We start from the raw sequence: 26,583 nt of genomic DNA on the forward strand, positions 1-26,583 counted from the left end.
TACGTACACGTACACACATACCGTTGGTGCGAAATTTCAAATTTTTGTTCTCATCTAATCGCTAAGAAAATATCAAATCAAACTTAACCCACAATATTATATATCATCGGCTAGTTGTCGTTTGCATGATTTTTATATGTAAATATTCTCTCTGTTCTAAAGTAGTTTTATTTTTCACACATCCTATTGTTAACACCAAAATTTGGTAAATCTTTTTGGTGGATTTGGTTAAGGAAAAGCGCAACTAGCAGATAAAAATCTTATCTAGAAGAGACCGGATTCGAGAAGGAATCATGAAGACCAAAGCTTGGCGGCGTAAATTTATTAGAGTTAGTTATGATTTTTATTTTATCTGTAAGGTTGTTAGAGTCCGATCGGGACTTGTCTGTTACGGATACAATCTAAATAGAAGTTTGTTATTTCTTTTTATCTATTAAGAGTTGTATGTCGTATCCAACACGGACTAGCCTTTACCCGAGGGTATAAATATGTATGCCCTGGGTCATTATAAACCATTTATATCATAATTTAGATCAACTACTTTCGGCGTATCGCCACCCTCCTAACCGAGATTTTAACTTCGACAGAACTTGGCACCTGACACGGGGCTGCATCGCTTCGATCTCCGGCGAAGGGGTAAGTCCATCGTTCCGCTGGGCCACGGTAATCGTTTGGCTAGATTAGAACCGTCTCGGTTCGGTAATCTTCTAATTAATCTAGTTGTGCGATTGCTAGTTATCGTATCAGTTTTAACTTAGATCACTTTCGTGTTTTGAGTTGATCTGGTCGACCACTTTGGACGATCTACGTGGGTTTGATATTTGTCGTTTGACATATTTAATCTAGTATTGTCTTAGTTTGGTCCGATCTAGTAGATTGCATTTGTCATATGATTTATATCAGATCGATGTATTTTGTTCATTGCTTTATCGGAGTACCAGCTGATAAGTTACCAGTCATCGGCTCATTGCTTGATAGCAATCTAGATCTGTTTAGTATCTATCCTGACATTGCTAGGTTTAATCTTAAACTGTCTCGGTTGGGTCCGATCTTTTATGATTATTCTTAGCAATCTGAGCTAGATATTTTATAGGTCTTGGTTGTTTGTCCACCGTCTATAGCCGATGATTTTTGCCAATCTAAATGCTTATCATATTTACATCAATAGAGTAGCCGGTTGCTTTACTGCATTATTTCTATACCAATCGGCTTGATTTAGTTAGATCGACAATTATTTATGTTGCATCGGCTTATGAGAATTACATGCAAGTTGAGTTTAGCCAATCGTAATACATGATTCATTGTTTATTCTAAGTAATTCGTTGATTTATTTGTTAGCCTTATCGATCTTCGTGTTTTCTATAATTATATCGTGCTCGACTGCATACTGTCTTGTTTAAGTCCAATCTCTGTATGTCTAGTTCGATCTGGTTATAGAGGTTCGTCCAATCGATTACGATTAATAAGTAACTTGACGGATTATGTCAGTCTAATATTTAATTCAAGTTTATTTCTAACAAGTTTCTAGCCGATCCAAGCTTTTTACAGCTGGTTGTTTATTCTATCGGCTAACCATTGCAGCATCAACATCTAATCGGCTGGATTATTTAGTTACCTATCAAGCTTGATAACCGATCGGCTTGTTTTACCGTTCATCTTGCCAGTTGCAGAATCAAACTGACTTGCACGTCCGCGCAATCTAAGAATTTAGGTCCTACATTAAAACTGTCTAAGATTGACTCCCAGACCTACGTGTGTGACTGTTGATCGTCATTTTCAGCGTCAACACCTACACCCACCAATATAAAAATAAAAAGTATAGAATACCCTCTACTTTATTAAATCTTAATATAATTACTAATTTATCTACTTCTAATACATTATTTCCTAGTTTTACAAACTCTTTACAAACTCTGATACAATAATGGTTCAAAACTGAAATTATTTTGGAACAAGGAAGATAGAAAAATAATCTTATTTTGGATGGAAGTAACACTCTTTCTATGATGTGATTGACTTTTTGCGTATTTTTGACTATTCGTCTTATTAAAAAAATTATATAATTATAATTTGTTTTATTGTAATGGGATGTATTACTAAATATATTTTATTTTAGTTGTAACTTGAACTTTTATAATTTTAGCACCGAATTTTTAAATAAGACTAATAGTAAATAAGGGTTAAAAAGTTAACGGTATCATGTATTAAAATACATGAAAAATACATGAGAGCATATATTAAATCCTGAGATGTTCGTAAACATAAATATAAATGTCAGCACTTTTAGTTGGTTGAGACACCGTGTGTGACATCTAGGTTAGCTGCTGCTGCTCCCTGCGACGATGCACTTGTAAGGCCCTGTTTTAGTTCTCAAAAGTTTTTCTCTAAAAACATCATATCGAATCTTTGGACATATAAATAGAGCATTAAATATAGATAAAATAAAAAACTAATTGCGTAGTTATGTGAGAAATTATGAGAGGAATCTTTTGAGCCTAATTAGTCCATGATTAGTCATAAGTGTTACGGTACCCACATGTGCTAATGACATATCAATTATGCTCAAAAGATTTATCTTGTGGTTTTTAGATAAGCTGTAAAATTCGTTTTTTTATCCGTGTCAAAAACTCCTTTCAATATCCAATCGAACGTCTGACGTGGCACCTAAAAATTTTTATTTCCCTGGCTAAACACCCCTTGGCAGAAGCAATGGAGATACGACGGCCGGCGTTGCGTCGATCGACGGCGCGCACCAACCGCAGCAAATGCATCGGTCGGCCGGCTGGAGTTCACAGGTGCGAACCTGCTAGCTTAACTCATCTAGGGTTCTAGGGCCTCACTAGCTGCCTGCCCGTACATGCTTCATTCATTATAATGGTGGCCACCCCTGTGTTTGCTTGCCTATTATTGCCGTGGGAGGATAATTAACCTGGCACGTGAAACGGGACTGATCGTTAGCATATAATTAATTCAATGTTAATTAATTAGTGGTTATTAACTTGAAAATAGATATTGATTTTTTTCAAAAAAATTATCTGATCCTAAAATTTTTACACGAAACAAATTATTCAATATTTTAAAAAGTGTGCAGCTAGCGAAAAGCTTTCACGAATGGAGCCTGAGAGCCAAGCTAATAATATAGCCAATAAGTTGGCTGTAAGACTCTTCTCTTAGTCCATCCATACAGTAGTTAGCTTTTTATGATTAATACATAACTCATTTGTCTCTCTCTTATAATTGGTTCTTGTGTATGAGTTGACTATAAGTTTACAGTCTGATTTTTCTCTCTCCTCCCATGTATGTCTTCTTCACCTTAATATTTAGTCAGCTTACCACCTGCGTGCTATTATACTTGCTTTGAGCTGCTGGCGAGACAGGCAACCCGTGTTGGGCTGCACGGCGGAGGCCATTGATGAGCCGAAAACCTTGGTGCCGTATACGTTCCTATGTGTATGCTTTCATATATTTCTGCATTATTCGGGGTCTTAACTACTTAGGTATATATGCTGATGATAATGATATTATTGGGTATGTATACTATATATTCGATCAGTATTGTATTCATTTACACGTACTGGTGATGGTCATTAAATCGTTAAACCTACCACACTTCAATTGATATACCATGGATCGATCCGTCAGCTAGCCGAGCTGGGTCCGTTAATTGATTAGCTATTACGCGTTAGTGCAGTAGGAGTAGGAGTAGTACAAGAGTGGGGTACGGTTGGCTGTGCTTGGTTTTTTCTTCTTAATTTCATACTGTTAATTATATATAACTGCTCATCACGTACGGTGGCCCTGTAGTGTGGAGTGTACGTACTGTACTTGGACAGTTCGATCGCCGAGTGTGGCTGGTTGCCTGCTATTCGATCGATCAGTTCGGTCCATCGATCGCCACTGCCAGCCTCACGCAGGAGTTCGATCGATTGAGCGTATCTAGAGACTGTTTTGGACTCGACACATTAAATTTTAAAAAAATTATTCTCCAAGAGATTAATTTGAGTTGTTATGCCATTTGAATGGTTAAACATGCTTTCTCAATGGTTACATCTGTTAACTCGTCCTTCCACTCAACGGTATTGCTATCTTTGGATCGTACATGATTGGACCATAAATCATCCTCCCTAGTTGTTAGGATTTGGAGAATGGTGATGAAAAGTCCATTAGAGTGCACATTAACTAAGAGCTAGAATCTTTTGATATAAATAACTAAATTAAGATTTGAAGAGTTAAAATTTATTTATTCTCTTGCATATGCCCTTAAGAATATTACTAAGAGATCGCCAAAATTAAGTTCCAAAATTGCTATATTTGAGAGTTGTCCTAAAATAATTATCCTCCTAAATCTTTCCCAACTCCAACAGTTCTCCTATATGTATTCCTATATTTAGTTAGTTTGTCATATAGGCAGAACTCCTGTGAATTTTTCCAACTCCAATGGAATTTGGACGGAGACAGCTCCCTAGATGGTGATGGCGCCCTCGATGTGTAGGCATAGGCGGCCGAAGGACGGCGAAGGCGGGCGGCCGATGTAGGAGAGGGCGCGGGCAGTGGTGGCCAAGCTATAGAGGGAAAGAAGGTTGGCCCGGGCGGAGGCGGCCAAATGTTGTCGGGTACAGATGAAAGAGCGCGAGAAAGAAAAAAGTGAGCACCGAGAAAGAACAAAGGCGCGGGAAAGACGATTTTTTTATCAGTTGGAATATTTGGGAGTACTAAAAACACCTTTAAATCTGGCTCATTTTTAGGTCAGTATTAGAAGGAACGTAAAATTAGAAGTATGTTTTAGGAACCGTTGTAGCTCACTTTTTAGGCTAATTTCCTAAAACTAAGTTTTGAGAGCCCAAATTAGCCACTTTTACAATAACATTCATTTGACATTTATACATCTGCCTCCGTCACTGCCTAAACGTGTATACTTCGATTTTGGGCTCAAGGCCTGGAGAAGTGCCATAGGTTCAAATGTTTTGACTGATTAAGAAAAACAGTCCAGGTATGACCGAGTCCTCCGTATGCATGTACTCTCTCCGTTCCAGAATAAGACAACTTTTTAGTTCCTGTGCCCAGCATTTAACCATCCATCTTGTTTGAAATTTTTTTAAGAAATTTAAAAAAATTAGTCACACGTAAAGTATTATTCATAATTTATCATCTAATAAAAACAAAAATATTAATCATAAAAAAATCTTAAACAAGACGACGAGTCAAAAATTATAGATAAAAAGTGAAAGATATGTTTATTTTGGGACGGAGGGAATAAGGCCCCATTTAGTTCCCAAAAATTTTTGGGATAGTGGTCACATCGGTGCGTACAATTACACATTTAAAGTATTAAACGTAGTCTAGTTATAAAACAAATTTCAGATTTTATCTGGAAACCACGAGACAAATCTTTTGAGTCTAATTAATCCGTCATTAGTACATGTTGGTTACTGTAGCACTTATGGCTAATCTTGTACTAATTAGGCTCAAAAGATTTGTCTCATGATTTCCCCGTAACTGTGTAACTAGTTTTAATTTTTATCTGCTCTATTTAGATGTTCAAAGATTCGATGTGATATTTCTAAGAAAAGATTTTGGGAACTGTTTAGCCTAAGAATGTTACCAACATGGTGAGTGTGAAAAATCATTTAGCTTTGATCTGACTTACGCATGCAGGCATGCACATATATATTGCTCGCTGCGAATTAACAATTAATAATCCGTACATTCTCGTGCTTACGTGCGTTGTGAGATCATGCACACGTAGGTACGTACACACATACACACGGCACGTACCGTACACGACCTGGTAGTAGCTTTTGGTTGACCTGGAGTGAACACGCAGAGCATGGCATGTGTGGACGACCGCAACAAAAGCACGTCAACGTGGCGTGCTCCCGGTTTTTCTTTTATTTTTTTCACAGATGATAGGGATTAAAGACAAAATATTAGTAAAAACGTATTGAACTTTTAAGCAGAACTCACAATACTACATATATTTTGATCAAATTATCACAAAAGTATTTAAGATTATCTATCCAAGAATTGGCACTAAATTTCTCAGAAAATTACAGATTTAATGCCTCATTTTACAAAACAACAGATTTCGTTCTGCAGTTATGAAAAACCACGTGTTTTATATTTTTACTGATGTTTTCTTATGTTACAAAAGTTATAGTATTGGGATAAAATTAATGTTAAATATGTAGTTTTATGATGCAATATATTAATATGTAGTTTTGTAAAAAAGTATTAAATCTATAGTTTTATGATGCACCTTTAAATTTATAGTTTTATGATAGTTTAATCAAACAATCCGTAGTTTTGCGAAATTTATTTTAAATTTTTTTTATATGTATGTATCCATAGTTACTACAAACAGTAACCATTTTTTTTAAGAGTAAGTACTACCAGGTTTTACCTAGTAGTTTAAATTTATAACGGAGGAAAAGAACAGTAATAGTAATTACATAGCAAGTTTAAACCGACAAAAATTACAAAGTTTATAACAGGAAGCAACAGAATCTTTGAAGAGACCTTTCACCTGTAGAGACGTAGGAGAACTTCTTGCTTGAAGCATATGAGCCAATTATCCACCATAACTGGAGTGTTTCTAGAGATAAGAGAATTTCAAATATTCCAGTACGCAATTGACACAATTTCCATAAATCCTTTTTTGCCAAAAGAAGCCATCGTCCGATTGAACATTTGGTGCAGCTCAACGTTAGCTCTCCACTGAAGACCAATTCTGTTCCAACAAGTCACACTCAAAGGACAATCAAAGAAGAGCTGCTCTCTTGTTTCTCTTAAATTTGTTCTGCACATAACACAAGACAAATCACTATCTTCTCGTGCACACTTTCTTCTGTCTAGCATGTCCCTTGTGTTAAGCCGATCATAAAGTAAAAACCACATAAAAACTCTTATCTTATTAACACATTTGGATTTCCAAATCCAGAAAAAAAATCTTCGGAGGGGCAAGGCTTACAAAATTGAGAGCGTAAAACTTTTGGGGTGAATATTTGGGACTATTCCAGATAAATGACCAGCTATCTCCATTATCATTTAGAGGGGGCAGACTACAAACAGTAACCGTTATATATATAGCCTAAAAGAGTAGTGATGTTGTTTCCTTTCTACGTTTTAATTTGAAATTAATGAGGGATCAACTGTGATGGGTCCAATCTTTAGAATCAATACAAGTCATTAATTAATTCATGTCGGTTTTAAATGATGCAACAAGAGATGCCCATACATGTTCATATGTCAGCTTTGTGCATGTGTAGAAGACACAGTATGACGTTATATACGGGAGCGTACTATATCTTTGAGATAGTGTGTGTGTGTGTATATATATACACACACACTAGACCAAATCTCTCTCGTTAGAATTGAATCAGCCCTGGTTTGACTAGAGAGTATTACCTACTATTTCCACTTCCACAGTACAGGCCCATATATCTCTACACCGATCCATTAAACCACAGTTGACAACAACTTGGAACAGACCAGACGATGACTAAACTCTCCTACTCGTTCAAAAATAAATGACTACTTCAATCAATTTTTAGATATATTAGTATTCAAGATAACTTCTCTCCTCATGTATATTTATCATTTTAGTGATGTAAATATGTACAAATATTACTCCGCAACAATGGAGTAATATTTGTGCATGTGTCCTATTTTATCTAATTCCTTTTCGATCACTTATTTTGAAAAAAAAAGAATGATTAAAATAGCTACTTATTTTGGATAAAGAAGTACATACATAAGTTCACGAAAAATTTATTTTGAATGCCACGTCAAACGTTTGATCGGAGTCGGAAGGGGTTTCTAGACACAGATAAAAAAACAAATTTCATAGTTGGCCTGGAAAACGCGAAACGAATCTTTTAAGCCTAATTAATTCGTTATTAGCACATGTGGCTTACTGTAACACTTATGGCTAATCATGGATTGATTAGACTTAAAATTTTTGTCTCACGATCTTTTTCTAATTGTGTAATTAGTTTTTAATTTATTTTTAATGCTTCGTTCAGGTGTCTAAAGATTCGATGTGATGTTTTTAGAGAAAAGAATTTAATGAAACGGCCCTTAGTTTTGTCGGCCGGTCGCTCTCTCTTCCGGGAGGAAATGTGGCGCGGATTACGCTCGAATTGATTAACAACGTACGCTGCTGTCACTGACTGATTCACCAGTCTTCTCTTTGAATTTTCCACTTAATTACTACGATCGACGCTACGGCGGCAGATAATCTGGACGGTCAGTGTTGACATTCTTCGCTCTTCGAGCTAGAGCTACTACCTACCTGCCTACTGCTAACTACTTACCGGTCATTTCGTTATGTAACCGTACGTTGCATATATCATGTATCTTTGGTTTGGTTCGTAATGGATGACGTCCTTAAATTTGGAATGTCTGTTGGGCTATTCGTTTATCTAAATAAAACTTGTATCTTTTTTATATCTGTATATATTTTTTTAAATAAGATAAATGACCAAATATATATTTGAAATTAATAGCATTATCTATTAAAATCATAAGAAGTGATGTTGTATTCTTTTGTTCACTTTCGTGCACACGCTTCCTAAACAGTTAAATGGTGTTTTTTTTAAAAAAAATCTATGTAGAAGTTCTTCATCTAACCTTTATATAGTATATTTTCAAGTTCATAGGAGTTAATTATGTCGTTTATATTTTCAAGTTTACAGTAGTACCATGGCATGAGCTAACTCGCTGTAGTGTTCACATCGTCCAAGCTGCAGCAGGCTGCTGCTGCAATGGACCGGAGTAGTTCGTCGTTGCCAACCTCTGTTCTTCAGGGTGGACCTGAACCTGATTTCTGTGCAACCGATTCTTCTATACGTCGTTTTATGTGTTCAGTCGTAAGCAGTATCAATTCTTTAATTAGTGTCATGAGAATCGATCATAGCAGCAGCAACAGCATCAAAGTCCCTACGTGTTAGTAAATTCTCTAGGACAGAAGAAAATAAGGACTAAGCCAGCTTAAGTCTAGATCGTCATAGCAAGATCTGCCATTTGGTCCTTCCCTATCTAACACTGCAAAACAAACAATTCAATTCAGAGTATAATGCATACATGGAATCCAGAACGATCAGTACTGCTCAATGTTATATGGATCTCACGTGTTATTAGACCCACATATCAGATAACAGTACTACAGAAGATCTTATTTAACATATATAAGGTGTTGCCGACATCTCTCAGCACTTAGATCTGCATGGCCTTTCTCTCTTTTTTTCTTTAACTACAGCCAGCCTTCCAGATAAAATGGAGAACAAACAGAGATCATTTTCTCCACATGATCGAGCACATCAGATCGAATGCACGTTTGATGGTTGTGTTCTTCCTCCTAATACACAAAAAAGGGAACCATATCATATGCAGGCCTCAGCTAATCCTTTTTGACTTGTCCTGTTCTTTGTCCCCCAATGGAATGTTCACCATTTTGGCAGGGAATTTCTTGTGTTTACATGGGCTTTTTCACCCCTACTTAATTAGGGCTCTGGGTGCCAGTAGTGCCACCAGTTTCTAGTCATGTTGTCCGTATTAATGTGATTGTGACATTGTTTAATCTGCTTTTTCACCGTCTGAATCAAAGTTAAAAAGTACTCTCCATTTCGTTTGGAGCATATCAACATATGCAACTGAAAAATTAACGACAGCCTTTGCTTTCTTTTTTTCTTCTGTTCACTGGGATATTTATTAGTAGTGGAGATGATAATTAACCGTGCAGCTTATGTTGATTAATCGATCATCGATCTTGGCTGCATGCTCGTAGACTTTTGCTGGGCAGATGGCTCTTCACGCGTGCTACGTGAAAAGCAAAGCAATTCAACTCAATTCAAGCACTGCATGTATTGTTGTTCAACTTCACCAAAGCAGCTTTAAGATTCATGTGACAGTTTATCTGAGCTTTAACACTTGTTACCTTTCGTATGCACAGAAGAAATAAGTGAGAAACAAGAGTAGCAGTACGTAGTTTTTCAACTGGACAAAACTGCTTAACAGTATCTGCTTGTTTATACTGAAAGTCTGAAGCTCTCAAGCTCTACTACTAGAAAGAGCTTAATAATTAATCTTTCTGTCCCTCTTGGAGACACTTAATTTACGTGTGCAGAGACAGAAAAGAGTATCGTATGCAGATCTGAAAAATGCTGGCCCGTTTTGATGTAGTTTCATCATCATGATGATGATCTTAAGAGCAGGTACAATAGTAGGCTTTAAGCCAGCTACAAGCATATTTTAAAAAGATAAGAGGGAAGAGAGAAGAGAGGTGGGCTACTAATTTGTAGCCAGCTGTACATGAGTTCCAAAATAAAATATGTGTATGATATGTGGGAGCATGTATTGATGTTTTGTAGGTAACTATTGTATGAGTTGGCTATTAGATTGACTATAGATGAATTGGAAGTAGTACTTGACTATACTATTGAACTTGCTCTAATTTGTACTGAATCTCAACTGCCATCTGATTGTTGATACATTGATGAAGCCTCCTGGCTTTACTGATACAGCTTCCTATGTATATATCCCCAACTGTAAACATGTGACCGCGTTATTGCAGACCAAATTATCGTATGCTCCCACCGTTGTGATAATTCTGGTCACTTTAGATAATACATGGTCTTCTAAATCTATTTTTAACTGTATTTTTTACTAAAATGAATAAAGATAAATAATTTTTTGGTTTTATTAAATTATTATCTATAACTCATCTATACATATGGTCTTGTATGTTCAAACTAAATATTTCAATGGTTAATAATAGTTAAAGTTTTAGAAGATTAATCATATTTTTATCCAAAATAATAAGAATTATAGAAATTGAGAGAGTACATTTGAATGTGTGTCTATTGATGAATTATTTTTCTTAAAATATATTTGATTTTATTCCAAAACCATTTCTTTCAACAGGGTTTAGTGTGGTCAATGCGCACGTAAATTGTGTTAGCCGTGCATGGAAGTGTGACTTGAGTCCAGCGTAGGAGAAGTAGGGGACCAAACTGTATATTTACAAACGAAAAATAATTTTTTATATACGTATTTTTACTGACATAAAAACCAAAACTGAAAAATAAACTTTGATAAAAAACCTTCAAAAATCAACTCCAAATTTAAGTTTAGAAATTCAAATTTTGACTTACAAATATATGCATAAATGAAAAGACAGGGGTGCATTTCTTTAGGTAGATTAGCTAGAACCCCCTACCGCAATGGTGCAAGTTTATTCAAAATATGGGTCATCAATTTAAATAGATTTTTTTTTAAGATTTGGGTGTTTTCTACTTAAAATTTTCGTCCGCATGTTTTCGAATTGTTCACTATAGAGATCATAAAAATCCCTTGGAACCGGGTGGCCCGGGTGCAGTACGGTGCGGCAGCAGCTGAGCGTAGGCCGGAGGCGGCGAGGTGGCGTGGGGCATGATGTATTCTTACGCGAAAACGAAGATTTTCTAATTTTAATGATGAAGTTTAATAATATAAATAATAAAATTAATTATAATAGAGTTAATAATCTAATTTAGAAATATGAGATACTACCTCCGTTTTGTAATGTAAGATGTTTGAATTTTTTGGTTGTAACGTTTGACCATTCGTCTTATTTAAATATTTAGTACAAATATAGTACTTAAAGTTTTGTTATAATAAAGTAAGTCATAAGCAAAATAAATAATATTTTCATAATTTTTTGGATAAGACAAATGGTCAAATTTTGCAATTAAAAAAGTCAAACATCTTACACTATAACACGGAGGGAGTCATAAACATCTATACACAATTCTTTAAAAAACATACAGTGTAGTAATTATTTCAGAAAATATGTGTGCGAAAGGTGAAGAAAAAACTAAAAAAAAAATGTATAGAGAAGAATGGATCCTAAGAATAGTAGGAGTACAGATTATAGGAGTTACTAGATGTTAGGGAAGGTTTTCCTTGTTAGTGGGTTGAATGGGCTGAAATGTACATGTCGTGAGTTCTGGATAAATTTCGGTCTATCAGGTTAACTGAAGCTCCGGTTAACTGAAGCTGCTATTCTAACCAAATTAATCAAACATAATTCGGTCTTTCATCAACTGAAACCGATGTGATGACAGAACTTCTTAGTTTTGGTCCGATCTTTTCGGTGATGTTTTTCATCTTGCCCTTATTTAACACTGTACTCATCTATACCAAATGCCATAACTTTATATCCACCAATAATATTAGGTATCAACGTGATGGCAGAGTCTTTGGCCTCGTGGTAATTAAAATGCTGAATAAGATTAACTATTCTCTCGATATTTTGTATGTAGAAATTTCTTTAAAAATCAAATAAATTTATTAATACTAAATTCTTAATTAATCATATACTAATCATATTTCCTATTTTGCATGAGACTAATCGATGATTCATTGCATCCAAAAAGAACATAAACTTTCTTACCTGGGTTATATAATGTTGAACTCTATTATCTTTAATTTGTGAATTAGATCATATTGGTCTATGACTATGATCAGGTTAAACTATAAGTTGTCAATTGGTTATATGATGATAAATTAGATGCTATATATATGAAAGGTGTCATTATACTACGATCTACCTCTATTTTTTTGTTTTTTTAAGCCATTCAATTTAGCTATCCATGAAAATAAATAAGATAATAGATTGCTTTCCAACTAGAGGATAGAGTACATCAACCGACAAGTCTAAAAACAATAAATTAATATGACGTTGCTTCATGAGAGTATAGAAAATTGTCATAGCGACTAAGCAAGAGGGTAGTTGATATGTGCATAAGGTTTCAAAGCCTTATGAATTTCACCTGATAATTTTTCAATGACCATTTTACCCTCCGTTAGAAAAAATGACTAAACAATTGGAGCTAATAGCTACTCTTAAACCTTAGGATATTTTCAAGCATTGACATATTTTACAACTAGAAAATCCATGTCTTTGCACGATGGAGAAAGAAATAAATGGTTTTTTTCAATAGTTTGTACCTTTAAATATAAAGCACCCAACCAAATATTTGCATGGTAGCGGTGCTCTGAAAGTCTGAAGAGTTACGGTCGTAGCCTCTCTTTAATTAAGCTAGATTGGAAACCATGTGCATTGCGATGTGGAATTAATTCTAATAGTACAAATAAATATATTAAATAGGGTGCAAATATTTGCACGTACGACGGTTCGAGTGTATAGGATGAGCTGGGTTATAATTAACCTGTAGTAGTAAAAATGCATTGGTAAATTGTTGGGCATGCACATACATGTGCAATGGTTACGCATGCATTAGTCATGTCAAGGGATCAAGATCAAATGTCAACTTAAATTTGGTCATTTTTGTTCACGTACAAACCAAGATTGGACATGCATGCATCACGCATGCATACTATGCAAGTCAAGACGGTCTGGAATTTGACCTAAGAAAAGTCACACATGAAAGCAACCTGAGTTAGAACTTAATTATCTGTCTGTGTGAAACTTACGTATTGAACTTTCTGCTATAAGATTTAGGCCGCTTTGGTTGGCCCTGTAAGTTAACTTATCTTACTCGTTTTCCGTACGCACGCTTCCTAATCTGTTAAACGGTATATTCTTTACAAAAATTTTCTATAGAAAACTTGTTTTAAAAAATCATATTAATCTATTTTATATTTTATATTAATTAATAATGTTTTAATCTATTAGAACGTTTTTCGTGTTAGGGATAAGTTAACTTATAAGTTATACCGTAACGCGGCCTTAGAGTGCATGTTGGCGACCCGTAGTTTTCAGTGGTTCTGTAGCTTTGACAAAAATTTATATGACCTAGCATGCATGCATGTATTCATCTTTTCTTCCCCTAATATTAACATGCATCTCTGCATGTATATATATATAATTTATGAAACATGGGCTACAGTTAATAGAGAAAAAACTAGAATTATCAAGAAAAACGTGTTGGCTAGAGTTGAATAATGATGGCACTTTGGCAGGTACCATTGGACTTGAACAGCAATTTCTTGCCCTGAGTGAAATCAAGGAGTTAAGCAACCCTGGTGCACCGAGCCTAACTCGGGTGGCCCCTTGCAATTGTGCCTGCATGTGAATATAGGAATTGACGACCAGAGAGATAGGCCAGGTTTGTTTCACGGTACGATTACCTGGATTATTGAGTTAGATTATTTAATAAATAAGATTATTATAAGCTAAAGTAGGAAAAATGACAAATATAAGTTATTATTTTAAAATATCCGAAGGCAGTGGGTTTAAAGCCACTAAATAATCTAAAATAAGTTTATTTGGATGATCTTATCAGATTAAGATTATAGTAATCTATGTTCTAAATTAAAATAATGTGTTGCAATAATTTATCTGATTGTTTTAATTTACTCCTAATAAGTCAGATTATAATAATCCCATGTTAAATCAAACAGGCCTTAGTTATACCATGTAATCTTCACACCTCAGGCAATGTGCACCTGGTTTGCTTAGGTTTCACGATCCAACCGGTTACCATTGCATGACATATTATTTTTATTTTTTTTTGTTTGACTGACATATGAGTCTTGCATATTTTATTTTAATGTTTATTTTGTTAATTGTGCTTCTAGTGCCATGTTAGCGTTAAATCAAACCAGCCCCATGTATGACATGTCAGAAAAAAAGCAGTCTCAATATTATCATAGTATCTTATTTTTATTAGCTTTAAGATATGAAGGCATCGTATCTAGCTTATTCAGGGATCTAAAAGCCAAGACTGAGAAATAAACCATGATACAAAAATCCTAAAATCTACTCTAAATTTAAGGATAAAAATTTAAATTTTAGTTTATAAATATAACTAAAAGCGAAAAGATAGGACTGATAGCGCATATTTGTGTGCTTATATTTCTCACATAACCAATCTTCATATGGCTATTATTTTTTTCCTAAACCCATGAACTATAATTTAGTTTATATATTAAAAAGTAAATATTACCAACCATCTCCTTTTTAACAGCCTAAAACCCAACCGAAACAAGCTCCAAACAATGTGTTACTCTATCTATCCAATAATTATTGAATTTTTTGCAAGTTCTTAAAAACAGTTGCAAGATGTATATAAATCATCACAAATTTCAATCATACCTGTACTTTTGAATAGTGATCATTTTTATATACATCCAATCCAATAAAATATATCATGTGCCTAATATTCTCTATTTAATGGCACAAAAGTTCCCCCAGCAACAAGCGGGGTTCTCACTGGATAAACTTAATTGTCGGCCCGTAAATCTTAACAGGCCGGAATTGAGGCCCATGCAGGCGAGGCCTCTGTCTGGATGGGCTTCCAGTACGGCCCATCCAAGTAAGTGGGCCCAGAATTTGGACAAATATTACGGCCCACACACATGACGGGCCGCAATTTAAGCCCATAAAAACAAGCGCTAATGGTCCTAAATCTGGGGCCATGTAAAAAAGTACTAGTAGGAGTTGTAGTAATAATTATCTTTCTGATCTCAAATTAATTAATTAATTACTAGTAGTAAACTAATTACTACTTTATAACTAATAATCCCTCGAGCTCCGCTTCAATTCCTTCTTCCTCTCGTCTCCTCCTCCTCCGCTTCCGTCTCCGTCGCAATCCGCCGCGGCGACCTCCAAAAAGCATCCAGCTTTACCCAAAAAAGAGCGGAAACAAAGATTATTCCACCTCCGATCGCGTCTCGGCGTCGAGCTCCGCCAATCCCCTCCGCGGCTGGGCCCGGATTTGGAGCCCTCTCCCCCTCCCCCACATGGCGGGAGCCGAGCGGCCCTGCCCGCCGCGGCCCGCGGGCGGCGGCTCCGGCGAGGCCGCGGAGTCCGACTCGCCGGTGAGGTGGGACGACGACAGCGGCGGCGGCGGCGGCGATGACATGGCCGCCATAGCGGTGAGAAATCTCCTCTTACGCGGTTTCGTCACTGTGAAGTTTGGTTGCGTGCACGCTTTAGTTGGGTTGTGCTGGTCGTGGTTAAAAGCTTGCAGCTTGGGCGATCGGTCAGGTGATTGGGGTCGGGGATTGCATTGCTGCGAGTAGCATGGGAGGAACATGGAAGTTAGATGATTTAGTGGGTGATTAGGGTTAAGCGCTTAAGCGAGAAGCGGAAAAGGTTGGATTTTTTTTTCGGTGTGTACGGCTCATGACGCAACTGGTACTGGTTGCTGCTTTGGGTGCTTGGAATTATGGGTTTTTTTTCCTAGGTTTACTTATTTTTAGCATGCATTTACAACTTGCTGAAAGAAACAATTTATCGTTAGGTTAGTCAGGAAAATTCCATATTAATCTCTGTTGTAATTTGTTTTCCAAATATAGGGATTCAACCTATTTGAGGAAGAATCAGATGACCCTGCTGCCAAAAGTGGCATGGTCGACGATCCTGATACTACCACTACCAGTGAGTGCAAGACTGATATGATTGAAGATTTTGTAAAGAGGGAACAAGAGAATAACTTCTACTGTGGTGCCCCGCTTCACGAACATACCGGCATCTGGGTGCCTGTTTCTGTCCCGCCAATGACAAAACACGACCATGAGGAATGGCATAAGGGCTTTGCTCAAAGTGGGTACTTTTCAGAACAAGAATTCAACTGGGAGCTGGATGAAGAGAATAAAGAAATGACAATGTGGGACGTATTTTCTGAGATGGTTGTTGCGGCAAAAGATAAGGTAATATCGGTTGCATCATATGATATTGGGAGACATGGGATGTCTGTGCTGTCCAAGTTTTTCCTCCAAGAAGCTTGGAGGGATATGGCACAAACACTTGAAGATGCCAATGCTGGTATTGCTGATGAGCTCCTAGAGACAGAACAAACAGTATGGTTGCCTGACAGTGCTGCCAGAGCTTGCATGCTCTGTAATGTGCGTTTTCATCCAATAATGTGCTCTCGACATCATTGCCGTTTTTGTGGCGGTGTGTTTTGTGGCGGTTGTTCAAAGGGTAGAAGTTTGATGCCACCAAAATTTAATACTTCAGAACCTCAAAGGGTTTGTGATGTATGCGGGGTACGTCTAGAGAGTATTCAACCTTACTTGATGAATCGGATCAGTCGTGCTTCACAACCTCCAACTCGTGATGTCACTGATCTGAGCACATTGAGGTCATGGCTGAACTTCCCTTATGCACATACAATGGAGTATGAGATCTACAAGGCTGCAAATTCTTTGAATAGTTACTGTAAGGTATGCTTTTTTATTCAAAATTGTTTATTGCTGAATTTGTTATCAGTGCTGTTGTTGTTGTACTGCATATTCTTTATTCTTCCCTATTACTGTTTGATAAATCATGTGCTTGCGCTTTATTCATAAGCTTATGTGTTGACTTGGCACAAAATGATAAGGTGTTTTTATCTTATCACAATTCTCAACAGTTTCTATATGAATTTCTCGTGAACATCACTCATTAAGTGATTGATATGTCATATGTTCCTTTGTTGCTAATACAATAATAATATCTATAAAAGTTATAGGATAGTATGATCTTCCATAATCTGCAAAGTAATTTCCAGTTTGCATAAGTATTAGTCAGATAGATGAAAAACTAGTTCAATGAATGGGTAAAGAATGACATTGATATGTTCCTTCTTAATGCAATGATACGCAGCTCTCTTGTGTATGGCATCATATGGTTGTCCACAACAGCTCAGTATGTTCATAGCTGGTCTTGCCTCTATTATATAATGACATCTATTTCTTGTAAATAAACACTCGCTTTACATTCATTCCTCAGTCTTTATTATAATAACACTAGACCATTTAAGTAACACTAAATGCTGCTGACTAATCAAATTGATATCAGTATTGACTATTTCAATGATATATTTCAAACTAGAGAATTGTTTTATCTGTCAAATGCTGGAATTATACAAACTGAATTTTGATTTCCACATCATTCTAGCTTCTAAAAGCATGAAAGTGCTGATTCTTCAGTTAGTTTAGTTGTTTGGGGACCAACTCTAAGCATTGCAATCATTTTTTTTCTTCCATATACCATTCAGGTGGGAAGACTGAAACCAGAAAAGGCTATTCCCTCTGCTATTCTTAAACAAGCAAAAGGCCTTGCTATAATTACTGTAGCAAAGGTCGGTATGATGGTTGCGTATAAAGTTGGTACTGGGCTAGTTATTGCTCGAAGAGCTGATGGTTCCTGGTCACCCCCTTCAGCAATCTCCACTTGTGGCATTGGATATGGAGCTCAGGTGAAATATATTTTCAAGTGCCCTTTATATGCAAATTCTTTTTACACTGGCACATCATAACAAAATCAGATAATTTCTGACTTACCCAACAGGCTGGAGGTGAGTTAGCTGATTTCATTATTGTGCTGAGGAACACAGAAGCAATTAAAACATTCAGTGGAAAGGCACACCTGTCAGTTGGTGCTGGCATAAGTGCTTCTGTTGGTCATGTTGGACGAGTAGCTGAGGCCGATTTTCGTGCTGGCGATGGTGGTTATGCTGCATGTTACACATACAGTTGTAGCAAAGGTTTGTTTCAAATCACTCCCAGGGCATGCGTCATTTTGGTGTCTTCTGTCATATGTTTAATTTCACTTCACTGAGCATGGAACACATGCTTTATTATATGATATGACCTATATTCGTATAACTTCTTTTGGTGGTGGTGACGGTGGTGAATTTTTTTTTTTGAACTTTTTATTTTTTTTACTAAACTCTCCTAAAACATATTTCCATATCTGAAACCTTTGGCCACACTACCCTACCTGGTGTGGCCAAATAACACGCCACACCACTATACCAGTCTAGATAGCATGAGCGTGACCGCATTATTTGGCCACGCCAGCAGGACTGGTGTAACTAACGTTATTTGGTCACGCTAGTCGCACTGCGTGGGAGAACATTACTGTCACAGCAACTCCTCATGGCATAACATTGTTATTTAGCCACACTAAGCAGGGTGACTTGGCTAAATCAGATCTGAAATTAAGTTTTATGAAGGTTTAGTTTTAAAATTAAAAAATAAAAGGTTTCAGAAAATAATAAAAATTTGATGTTAATTGGGAGAATATATGCAACAGACAGTTCACGGTTATAGTAAAAGCCAATAAATATATAGTGTTGTCTTAAAATGTGTTTCTTATAACAGAACAAGAGAATTGGCTAGGGGTTCTTGACCCATAATTTCTCAATGCTTTATGGCAAGTTAAAGTGTGTTATTTGTATTCAGTGCTAAAAAGTTGATTACTTGTATCAGATTTCAAATGGAAATGGTACACAAGTAATTTGGTGTTTCTCAATGATACTAATGTTTCAGTTTCTTGCAATTACGATAAGTCATACTTTGATAAATTCTACTGAGTTTTGGAATGTCCTCTTAAACCCAATTTTGGTTCTGCATACTTTATACAGAGACACACCGGGACCTGTTTTGCTTTGCCAAAAGCCTATAGCTTAGTAGCCCATCTATTATAAGCCTCTATCTCTGAATGACTAAACCTGTCCTAGTATATCTGTGTCACTGGACATGTGCAAATTTCTTGGCTCCCATTGGCATATCTTGCAAACTTTGTTTGTTTGTTAATAGTTAGTGTTGATTAGGCTTAATAGTGAGCTTAGCTCCTAATGTTTGTTCTGACAAAAAAAATACAGTAATAAGCTTTAGGAGTGAAGGCTAAAAATGTATACTCTAATCTGAACAATTAACTTGGTGATAGATTTTTAACACACACATATATATACAATTGCAGAATTGATATTCATAGGAGTGCAAACAAAGTCATGTGTGTATTAAATTACTTTTGAGAATTTGCTTGTTGAACTTGAACTTTCTGGCTGAAATAAAAATATCAACTGTGAACCAAACTTTTAGATGACAGTCCATCATAGGTTCTAGACTTCTAGACTGCTCGATGCAGTTACAGAAATGTGCTATCAGATCAACAAACCAAATTAATATTGCAGTGTCACTTTAGTTCATTTGTGCAATGTGATAACTGATGTTGAATTTTTCAATCAAGTCTAGCAGGATACTGCTACTCTCAAGAAATAAATGATGTTGTTTTGATGATAAGTTGGTGCCGTTAAGTTCGTTGCTAACTTCTACTAAGTAATGCTGGATCTGGTTATTCAGACCATTCATGGTTGTCTTCTGTAACAACTGAGTCTGTATATGTCTTTTGTTGCAGGTGCTTTTGTGGGCTGTGCTCTCAATGGTAGCTTAGTATCAACCCGAGACACTGAAAATGCCCGATTTTATGGTGGTCCAATAAAGGCATCTGATATCCTCATGGGATCCATGGCTAGACCACCCGCAGCTGCTGCGCTCTACAAGGTTCTCTCAGAATTGTTTGATAAGCCTGAGAAGTAGCCGCTTTAGGTCTCTAGTATGCGTTGCATCTGCTGGTAAATACATTCTGGAACTCCATGGCAAGTAATTGGATTGTGGCTTTGCAATCTCCACTTATTCGTTGGTAGCGATTTAAGCAACTGTACAGTCTGCCATTCATTGACACGCTCAAAGGTTTCTCGTCACGGTTACCACAAACCAAATGTAAATACATGTACATTGGATTCCTACTTGCATCAAGATATGAAAGAAAAGAAAATTTTCTGTTCTCCATTCAGCATGATCTGCATGCCTGTTTTTCAGCTGCGTTGATTTGTATCAGCAAATCAGCACTCCTGCTGTGAATGGCCTAGGACTGTTTTTTTTCCGTTGCATGCAGCTTTTCTCAGTGTACATGTGAATGTCCATCTTCTCTTACCATGATCTTTGAATTTGTGCACCTCCTCCAGGGGAAAAGAGGGGGTCCCCCATCCTCATGTTGATAGAATTCACAGGCAGTATAGTCATTTTTGATGGTCCTAAAGAGGACACTGAAAAGCTGATGTACCGGTTCTGGTTGTGTCACCCTGTTGTGTGGTTGCATTCCATGGTTAATTATTTTGTCCTGGCAATGGATAGCAGTACCAAAACATATGCAACTTGTGTTCAACCAACCTGTAATTCTGATTCAATGAATTCATGCAGAATTTCAGCTACTGGTAGACCTGAGAAACAATATGTGTCTAGCCCAAATGCAAATAATGCAGTATATATATATATATATATATATATATATATATATATATATATATATATATATATTTCTTTCATCCGAGTCCATTGTACTGACATGATGAGTTGTGAGAAAATTGAAGTAACACTGCAGCTAATATGATTACTGAAGCGTGGCGCATGTGGAGCTTGTCTGGCATGCCAAGAGCACACACTGCAGATGAATGGAATCCCTGTCCCTGTCACTGCAGAATGTATATATTCCTGGTCTAATCTCCAGGTCCAGCCCTCATGATACAGTAATGCGGCAGTGTCCAATCGGTGTCTGACTGAATATGCCGTCTCGATACTGCTGCCCTTGAATGATTGAGAGATCCATAATTCACTTCAGTTCAGTACTAGTTCTTGTTCCAGCAGAACTCATGAACGGAATTACGCTGAATACATTTAGACCTTTTCTTGACATTTTAGACCTTTTAAAGAACATATTTTACAAATTGATCTTGAAAACTTACTGCATATGTGGACCCCTAACTCATCGCCGATCCCTGCCATAGATCCTGAGACACATCTGTTGCGGATCCAAGGGTCTATCTTTAGAATACGCTTTTTGCATAGATCTATTCGTAAAATAAGTTTTGAAGATGGCTAATTTTGAAAGAAAAACAAAAACAAAAGTACTACTACTAAAGGATGCACGGAAGAATGATAAAGTTTCATAGAAAGTGAGCAGCCTGCTACTACCTCAAACCTAATCAGCTATGGAATTGAACTGCAGGATCAAGAGCAATTGATCATCAATCAGAAACACAGAGCACATACGGCATCAATCACAATCAGCATGGATCAGCAGAAGCCTGGCAGCATAATGTACTAAATTATTCTCTGAATTCTACTCCCAACTGTCTGAAAATCCATTAATCATGAACACTCTAATTCCCTCCCCTTGCCATGTTTTCCTTTCCATTGTCTTCTAATAACAGAAAATTATAGAATAAGAAGGCAAAAAAAAGTTTTTTTTAAAAAAAAAGAAGCTAAATTTAACGACGAACTGCATGAATTAAACCAAGTTCAGATTCCTCAAAAGCTTTTCTTGGATCATCTCGCGCGATCCATTTCTTGATGTCTTCGTCTTCTTCTTGATGATGATGGTGAGATGATCAGCTAACGATCGGCGCGAGTCATGGAGCTCCCGAGGGTGAGCTCGAGATCGTCGGAGCCGCACTCCTCGTGGATGCGCTCCCCCTCCCACGCCTTCACCAGCCCGGCGGTCAGCTTGTCGCCGCCGCCGCCGCCGACGCCCTCGCCGCCGAACGCGAACTCGCGCCGCTCCCCGTCGATCATCTGGACGTCGCCGTGGAAGGCCGGCGCGCCGCCGGCGACCGGCGAGCACGTCCCGCTCTGCCCCGGCGTGCCCATCGCCCTCGAGGAGCCGGCGGCGCCGAACGGGTTGGGGGGAGCCATGAGGCTGTACGTCGGAGAGGACGGCCCGGCGGAGGATATCTGGAACCCGGCCAGCCACGCCGCCGGGTCGTTGCCGGCGGCGACCTTGCGGCGGGGGCTCGGCGGGGTGGAGTTGGGCAGGGAGGCGTAGGTGTAGCTCGAGCCGGCGGCCCACGGCGGCACCGCGCTGCCGGGGTGGTGGTACTCCCAGGCCGCCGTCTTGAGGCGGGGCGTGCGCGGCGGAGAGCCCGAGGGCGGCGTCACCGGCGCGCTGATGGAGCCGCCGCCGAAGTAGGAGTAGTGGGCCGGGAACTTGGACGACGAGGCGCCGGCGCCGGTGGAGAGGGTCTTGAGCCACGGGATGAGGCTGCTCCCCTCGCCGCAGCCGCCGAAGACGCCGCCGCCGCCGCCAAGCGTGATCTGAGAGGAGGAGCCGGAGCTGGGGAAGGAGGACGTCCCCCGCGGGCTCGGCTGGTACGACGAGCACGGGCTCGCCGACGTCGACCGGCCGAGCTGATCAGCCAGCTCTGCCGGCGGCGGCTTGCATCCCTGAAAACACAGACGAATTATTCGAAAAATTAAACCAAAACTTCTAAAACGAAAATTTCAAACCAAATTGGCAAAATTTGACAATAGCAAGTTATGACATTTTGCATAGATGGACAAAAAAAATTCGTACAGTTAATAGGAATAAAACAATCACCTCATATCACACATGTGAAAAGATAACTACAAGAAACATGAATGCGAATTCTTGCTAAATTCAACGCATAAGAATTAACCTTCACAAATTATGGCCTGAAAAAAATTAACATTGCATATCCTGACATGAATTTTCATTAATTCAAACTACGATATGCCAAATGGTGGCAATGGCAAACTACAGTGGAAGGTAAATCCTCAGTGAAACTCACACTCACACAACAAAAATGACTGCTTTAAAAGGTGATTTTAATAAAAGAAAGAAGATACTTGTGTGGAATTTGTCATTTTGTAATGCAAAGTTGATTTTCTGAAATGAAAGCCTTCTGTGACAGCCTTAGCTTTCTTTGATGTAATATTCGGTCATGCCCATATCTATCTGCCTATGACCATGCCACTAACTTTTGTCCCCATAATTGCCTCTTTCACCAGTCTTTTTTCACATGAGCAACTTCGTTTCTGTCCAGACTCCATGAGGACCATGACACCCATAGATATAATCATTTACATTATTTTTTTTAAAAAAAAGGAATTACTCAAGGTACCTAGGGACAGAGCATGCAGGCAACTTAGACTTATTTTATAAAACAGGGCAAATGGATATGTAAAGATTCTAGCTTTGACCAAAAATTAACAATCTTGGCTGCTACTATTTTACACCTTAATAATTTACTGAACCGTGCAAGCTACACTCAATATATTTTGCATTTCTTTCCAATGGAAAGCAGGTAGAACTTCAGTTGTCACTTGTCAGCTGAATTGTCATCCAGCAGACTTCAGAAAAGTTAAAAAAAAATCCAATCCTTAAATTAAAAAGAAAGAAGACATCTCATCAAAAGAACCATAGACAACAAAAAGAATTGTTTGAAAACAGATAGATTTGATTCTACATTGTATTCTGCAAACAAGATCCTGATAGCAATGTTTGGAGCTAGTACTACCAAAAGATGCTACTGCTCTGCTTGTTCTGCCAAGACAAAAATAAAATACGAGGAAAAAAAAAAACGAAAGTGAGGAGCTTTAAGTACACCACCACTACCACTTCATCTTTTCCCTGCCTAAAAAGACAGTAAAAGAAGCAGGCAACACACAGCATCGTCTCTTTGCATCACACCATGAACAAAAGCAACAAGATGAAATCAAGAACAATTTTCTTTTTGTTTCTACATAACCGAAGATTTTTTTCCAGATACCAAAAGAAAAAAAAAGAAACAACAAAAAAACATGCTTTTTATCCGGAAACGGCCGCGCAATGTCGCAAGCGAAGGGCATGCGTAATCCTGAGTTTGCTAGTGCGTTGCCCTCTGTCCCACGCACGCAAAGAGAAGAGCAGGGGAGAGAATTTTCCTCCGGTAATGGCGGAGGAGACGGGAAGGAAGGAAGACGAAGGCGAGAGAGGCAGGCAGAGCACGCGCGTCCCGTGGCGTCTCGGGAAAAGGCCAAAAGGCAATCATGGATAACGAGAAAATCTCGACGAGGCGAGGCGAAAAAAAGAGACAGAAAATTAGCCATCAAGCTTCACCTCCGGTGTACCTGTCGACGCAACCTCTCGTCATCGACGCAAATGCAAAGCAAGAAATCTATTCCACGTTGCTCGTTCGGTCGATCGAGAAGCAAAGATTCGACAAGAAAGCACGAGCAGAGCAGAGCGGAAAAACAAGAAACACAGATTCGACAAGAAACAAGAGAAGAGCAGAGGAGAACCAAAAGATTCAACAAGAATCAAGAACTGAGCAGAAGCAAAAGATTCAACGAGAGCAGAGCAGAGAAGAGGAGAAAGAAAAGATTCAACAAGAAACCAGAGCAGAGCAGAAAGAAAAGATTCAACAAGAGAAGACCAGAGCAGAGAAGAGGAGAGGAGAAAGAAAAGATTGAACAAGAGACAAGAGCAGGAGGAGGGAGGGAGGGAGGAGGAGGACCTTGCGGTAGGTGGTGCCGTCGGGCTCGACGGTCCAGCCGGCCTCGTTGCAGAGCGCCTTGAGCACCTCGTTGTTGTCGCAGTGCTTGGGGAGGACGTAGTTGCCGTAGGCCCGCAGCCCCGCGTAGATCTTCGCCGCGATCGCCCTCCGCCGCCGCTCCCGCCGCCGGTTGTTCTCCCGCTCCCTCCACGTCGGCACCCTCCCTCCCCCTCCCCCTCCCCCCCCCCTCCTCCGTTCATCATCCCACCCTACCTCCCGCACACCACCACTCCCCGAACCCAACGGCGGCGCGCTCGCCGTCGCTCCTGCGCCTCTGCACCGCACCCCCACCCCCGCACCGGCCGTATAAATACACCAGCGAGCACGGCGACGGCTGGAGCACGCGCAATGACGCTTCTGCCCCCCACACGTGTCTCTCGCTCTCGCCGCCCGCGCGGAGGGCAAACGCGGCATTTCGCCGGGCCATCTGCAGTGGCCGGTAATAATGCGGCAGTTAAAGCCGGTGGCCGAGAATGGAAGCCATTTGCAGTGGCGATCAGCTAATTGCAGCAGGTATTTTTAGCAGCAGCAGTGGCGTTGCATGCATGATGCAATCCGCCGCACGGTGGGGCCCACCTGTCATCGAGTGCGTGGCAGCCTTTGGGGTGGTGCCGTTGACCTGGATTTTGATCTCGATAATGTTGTGGTGATGAGGCAGTCATCATAGTTATAAGAGCATTAGGCCTAGTTGTCGATGGTAACGGTTTGATTTGTGTTACGTCTATATAGCGCACGGTCGTGTAACCGTGGGATTATTATTATCATAAATACACATACGTGCAAGTTGGAGAGAATTGTTGGCGTCGATTAATTCTAGTCGGATTTATTGTGCGCACGGTTGGATGGTTTAAATGATGTGATTGATGCATCTTGTGCTGATTTACGCATTGAGTATCAGCGATATAAATACTCGTCATAGTGACTATAATAACAGTCTAGTATAATCATGGTGCGGAAAACCTGCCGTGTAACCATGGAATGTGAAATGATACATGTATGCATTAATATAACATTTGTATCTTCGATAAACTAATCTACAACTCATAGTACTAGGGATTGCAACGGTTTAATTGGGTCTAGCACATGATTGCACGTATAACTGTGGAAACTTAATTATGTGCAACCATGCTATGGACCGAAAAAAAGATTTGTGCGGGCTAAATTAATAAATGATTATATAGCCATAAAATTATGGAAATTGGTGAAAATTGCTACCCATTAACTATCTATCAACATAGTTGCATAGATGATTGCACGCATGGTTGAAACATATATATTACTATTCGTTAGCAATTAATTTATGTGTGCTATATTGATGAGACAAACGGGGGTTTACCCGCTGACATGTACAATATCAATAATCCCGTCATTGGTTTGATTCGGTCATTTAACTATGGAAATGTAACCGTATGTTCTGGCAAAGACTTAATAGAACGTCGATAAATCTGACTAACTTATATTTTACTTAATTAAA

General features: G+C 38.6%; 2 protein-coding genes across 2 annotated transcripts; one reads left to right on the forward strand and one right to left on the reverse strand.

Annotated features, from left to right (window-relative positions):
- The first annotated feature begins 15,578 nt into the window (after nucleotides 1–15,578).
- LOC102713522 lies at nucleotides 15,579–20,933 on the forward strand. The gene is made up of 5 exons (XM_015834177.2): nucleotides 15,579–15,879; nucleotides 16,303–17,172; nucleotides 17,988–18,188; nucleotides 18,281–18,476; nucleotides 20,135–20,933. Exons 1-5 carry the CDS (start codon nucleotides 15,745–15,747, stop codon nucleotides 20,314–20,316), a joined length of 1,584 nt encoding a protein of 527 aa, XP_015689663.2. The 5' UTR covers nucleotides 15,579–15,744; the 3' UTR covers nucleotides 20,317–20,933.
- An 827-nt stretch (nucleotides 20,934–21,760) lies between these two features.
- LOC102713799 (protein BZR1 homolog 4) lies at nucleotides 21,761–25,523 on the reverse strand. Its single transcript, XM_040520387.1, has 2 exons — nucleotides 25,071–25,523; nucleotides 21,761–22,998 (listed from the first exon to the last, which is right to left on the reverse strand). The coding sequence occupies exons 1-2, from the start codon at nucleotides 25,521–25,523 to the stop codon at nucleotides 22,171–22,173; spliced, it is 1,281 nt and encodes a 426-aa protein (XP_040376321.1). The 3' UTR covers nucleotides 21,761–22,170.
- Between the last annotated feature and the right edge of the window lie 1,060 nt (nucleotides 25,524–26,583).

This window comes from Oryza brachyantha, chromosome 2 (assembly GCF_000231095.2).
Source record: "Oryza brachyantha chromosome 2, ObraRS2, whole genome shotgun sequence".
Classification (NCBI taxonomy): domain Eukaryota; kingdom Viridiplantae; phylum Streptophyta; class Magnoliopsida; order Poales; family Poaceae; genus Oryza; species Oryza brachyantha.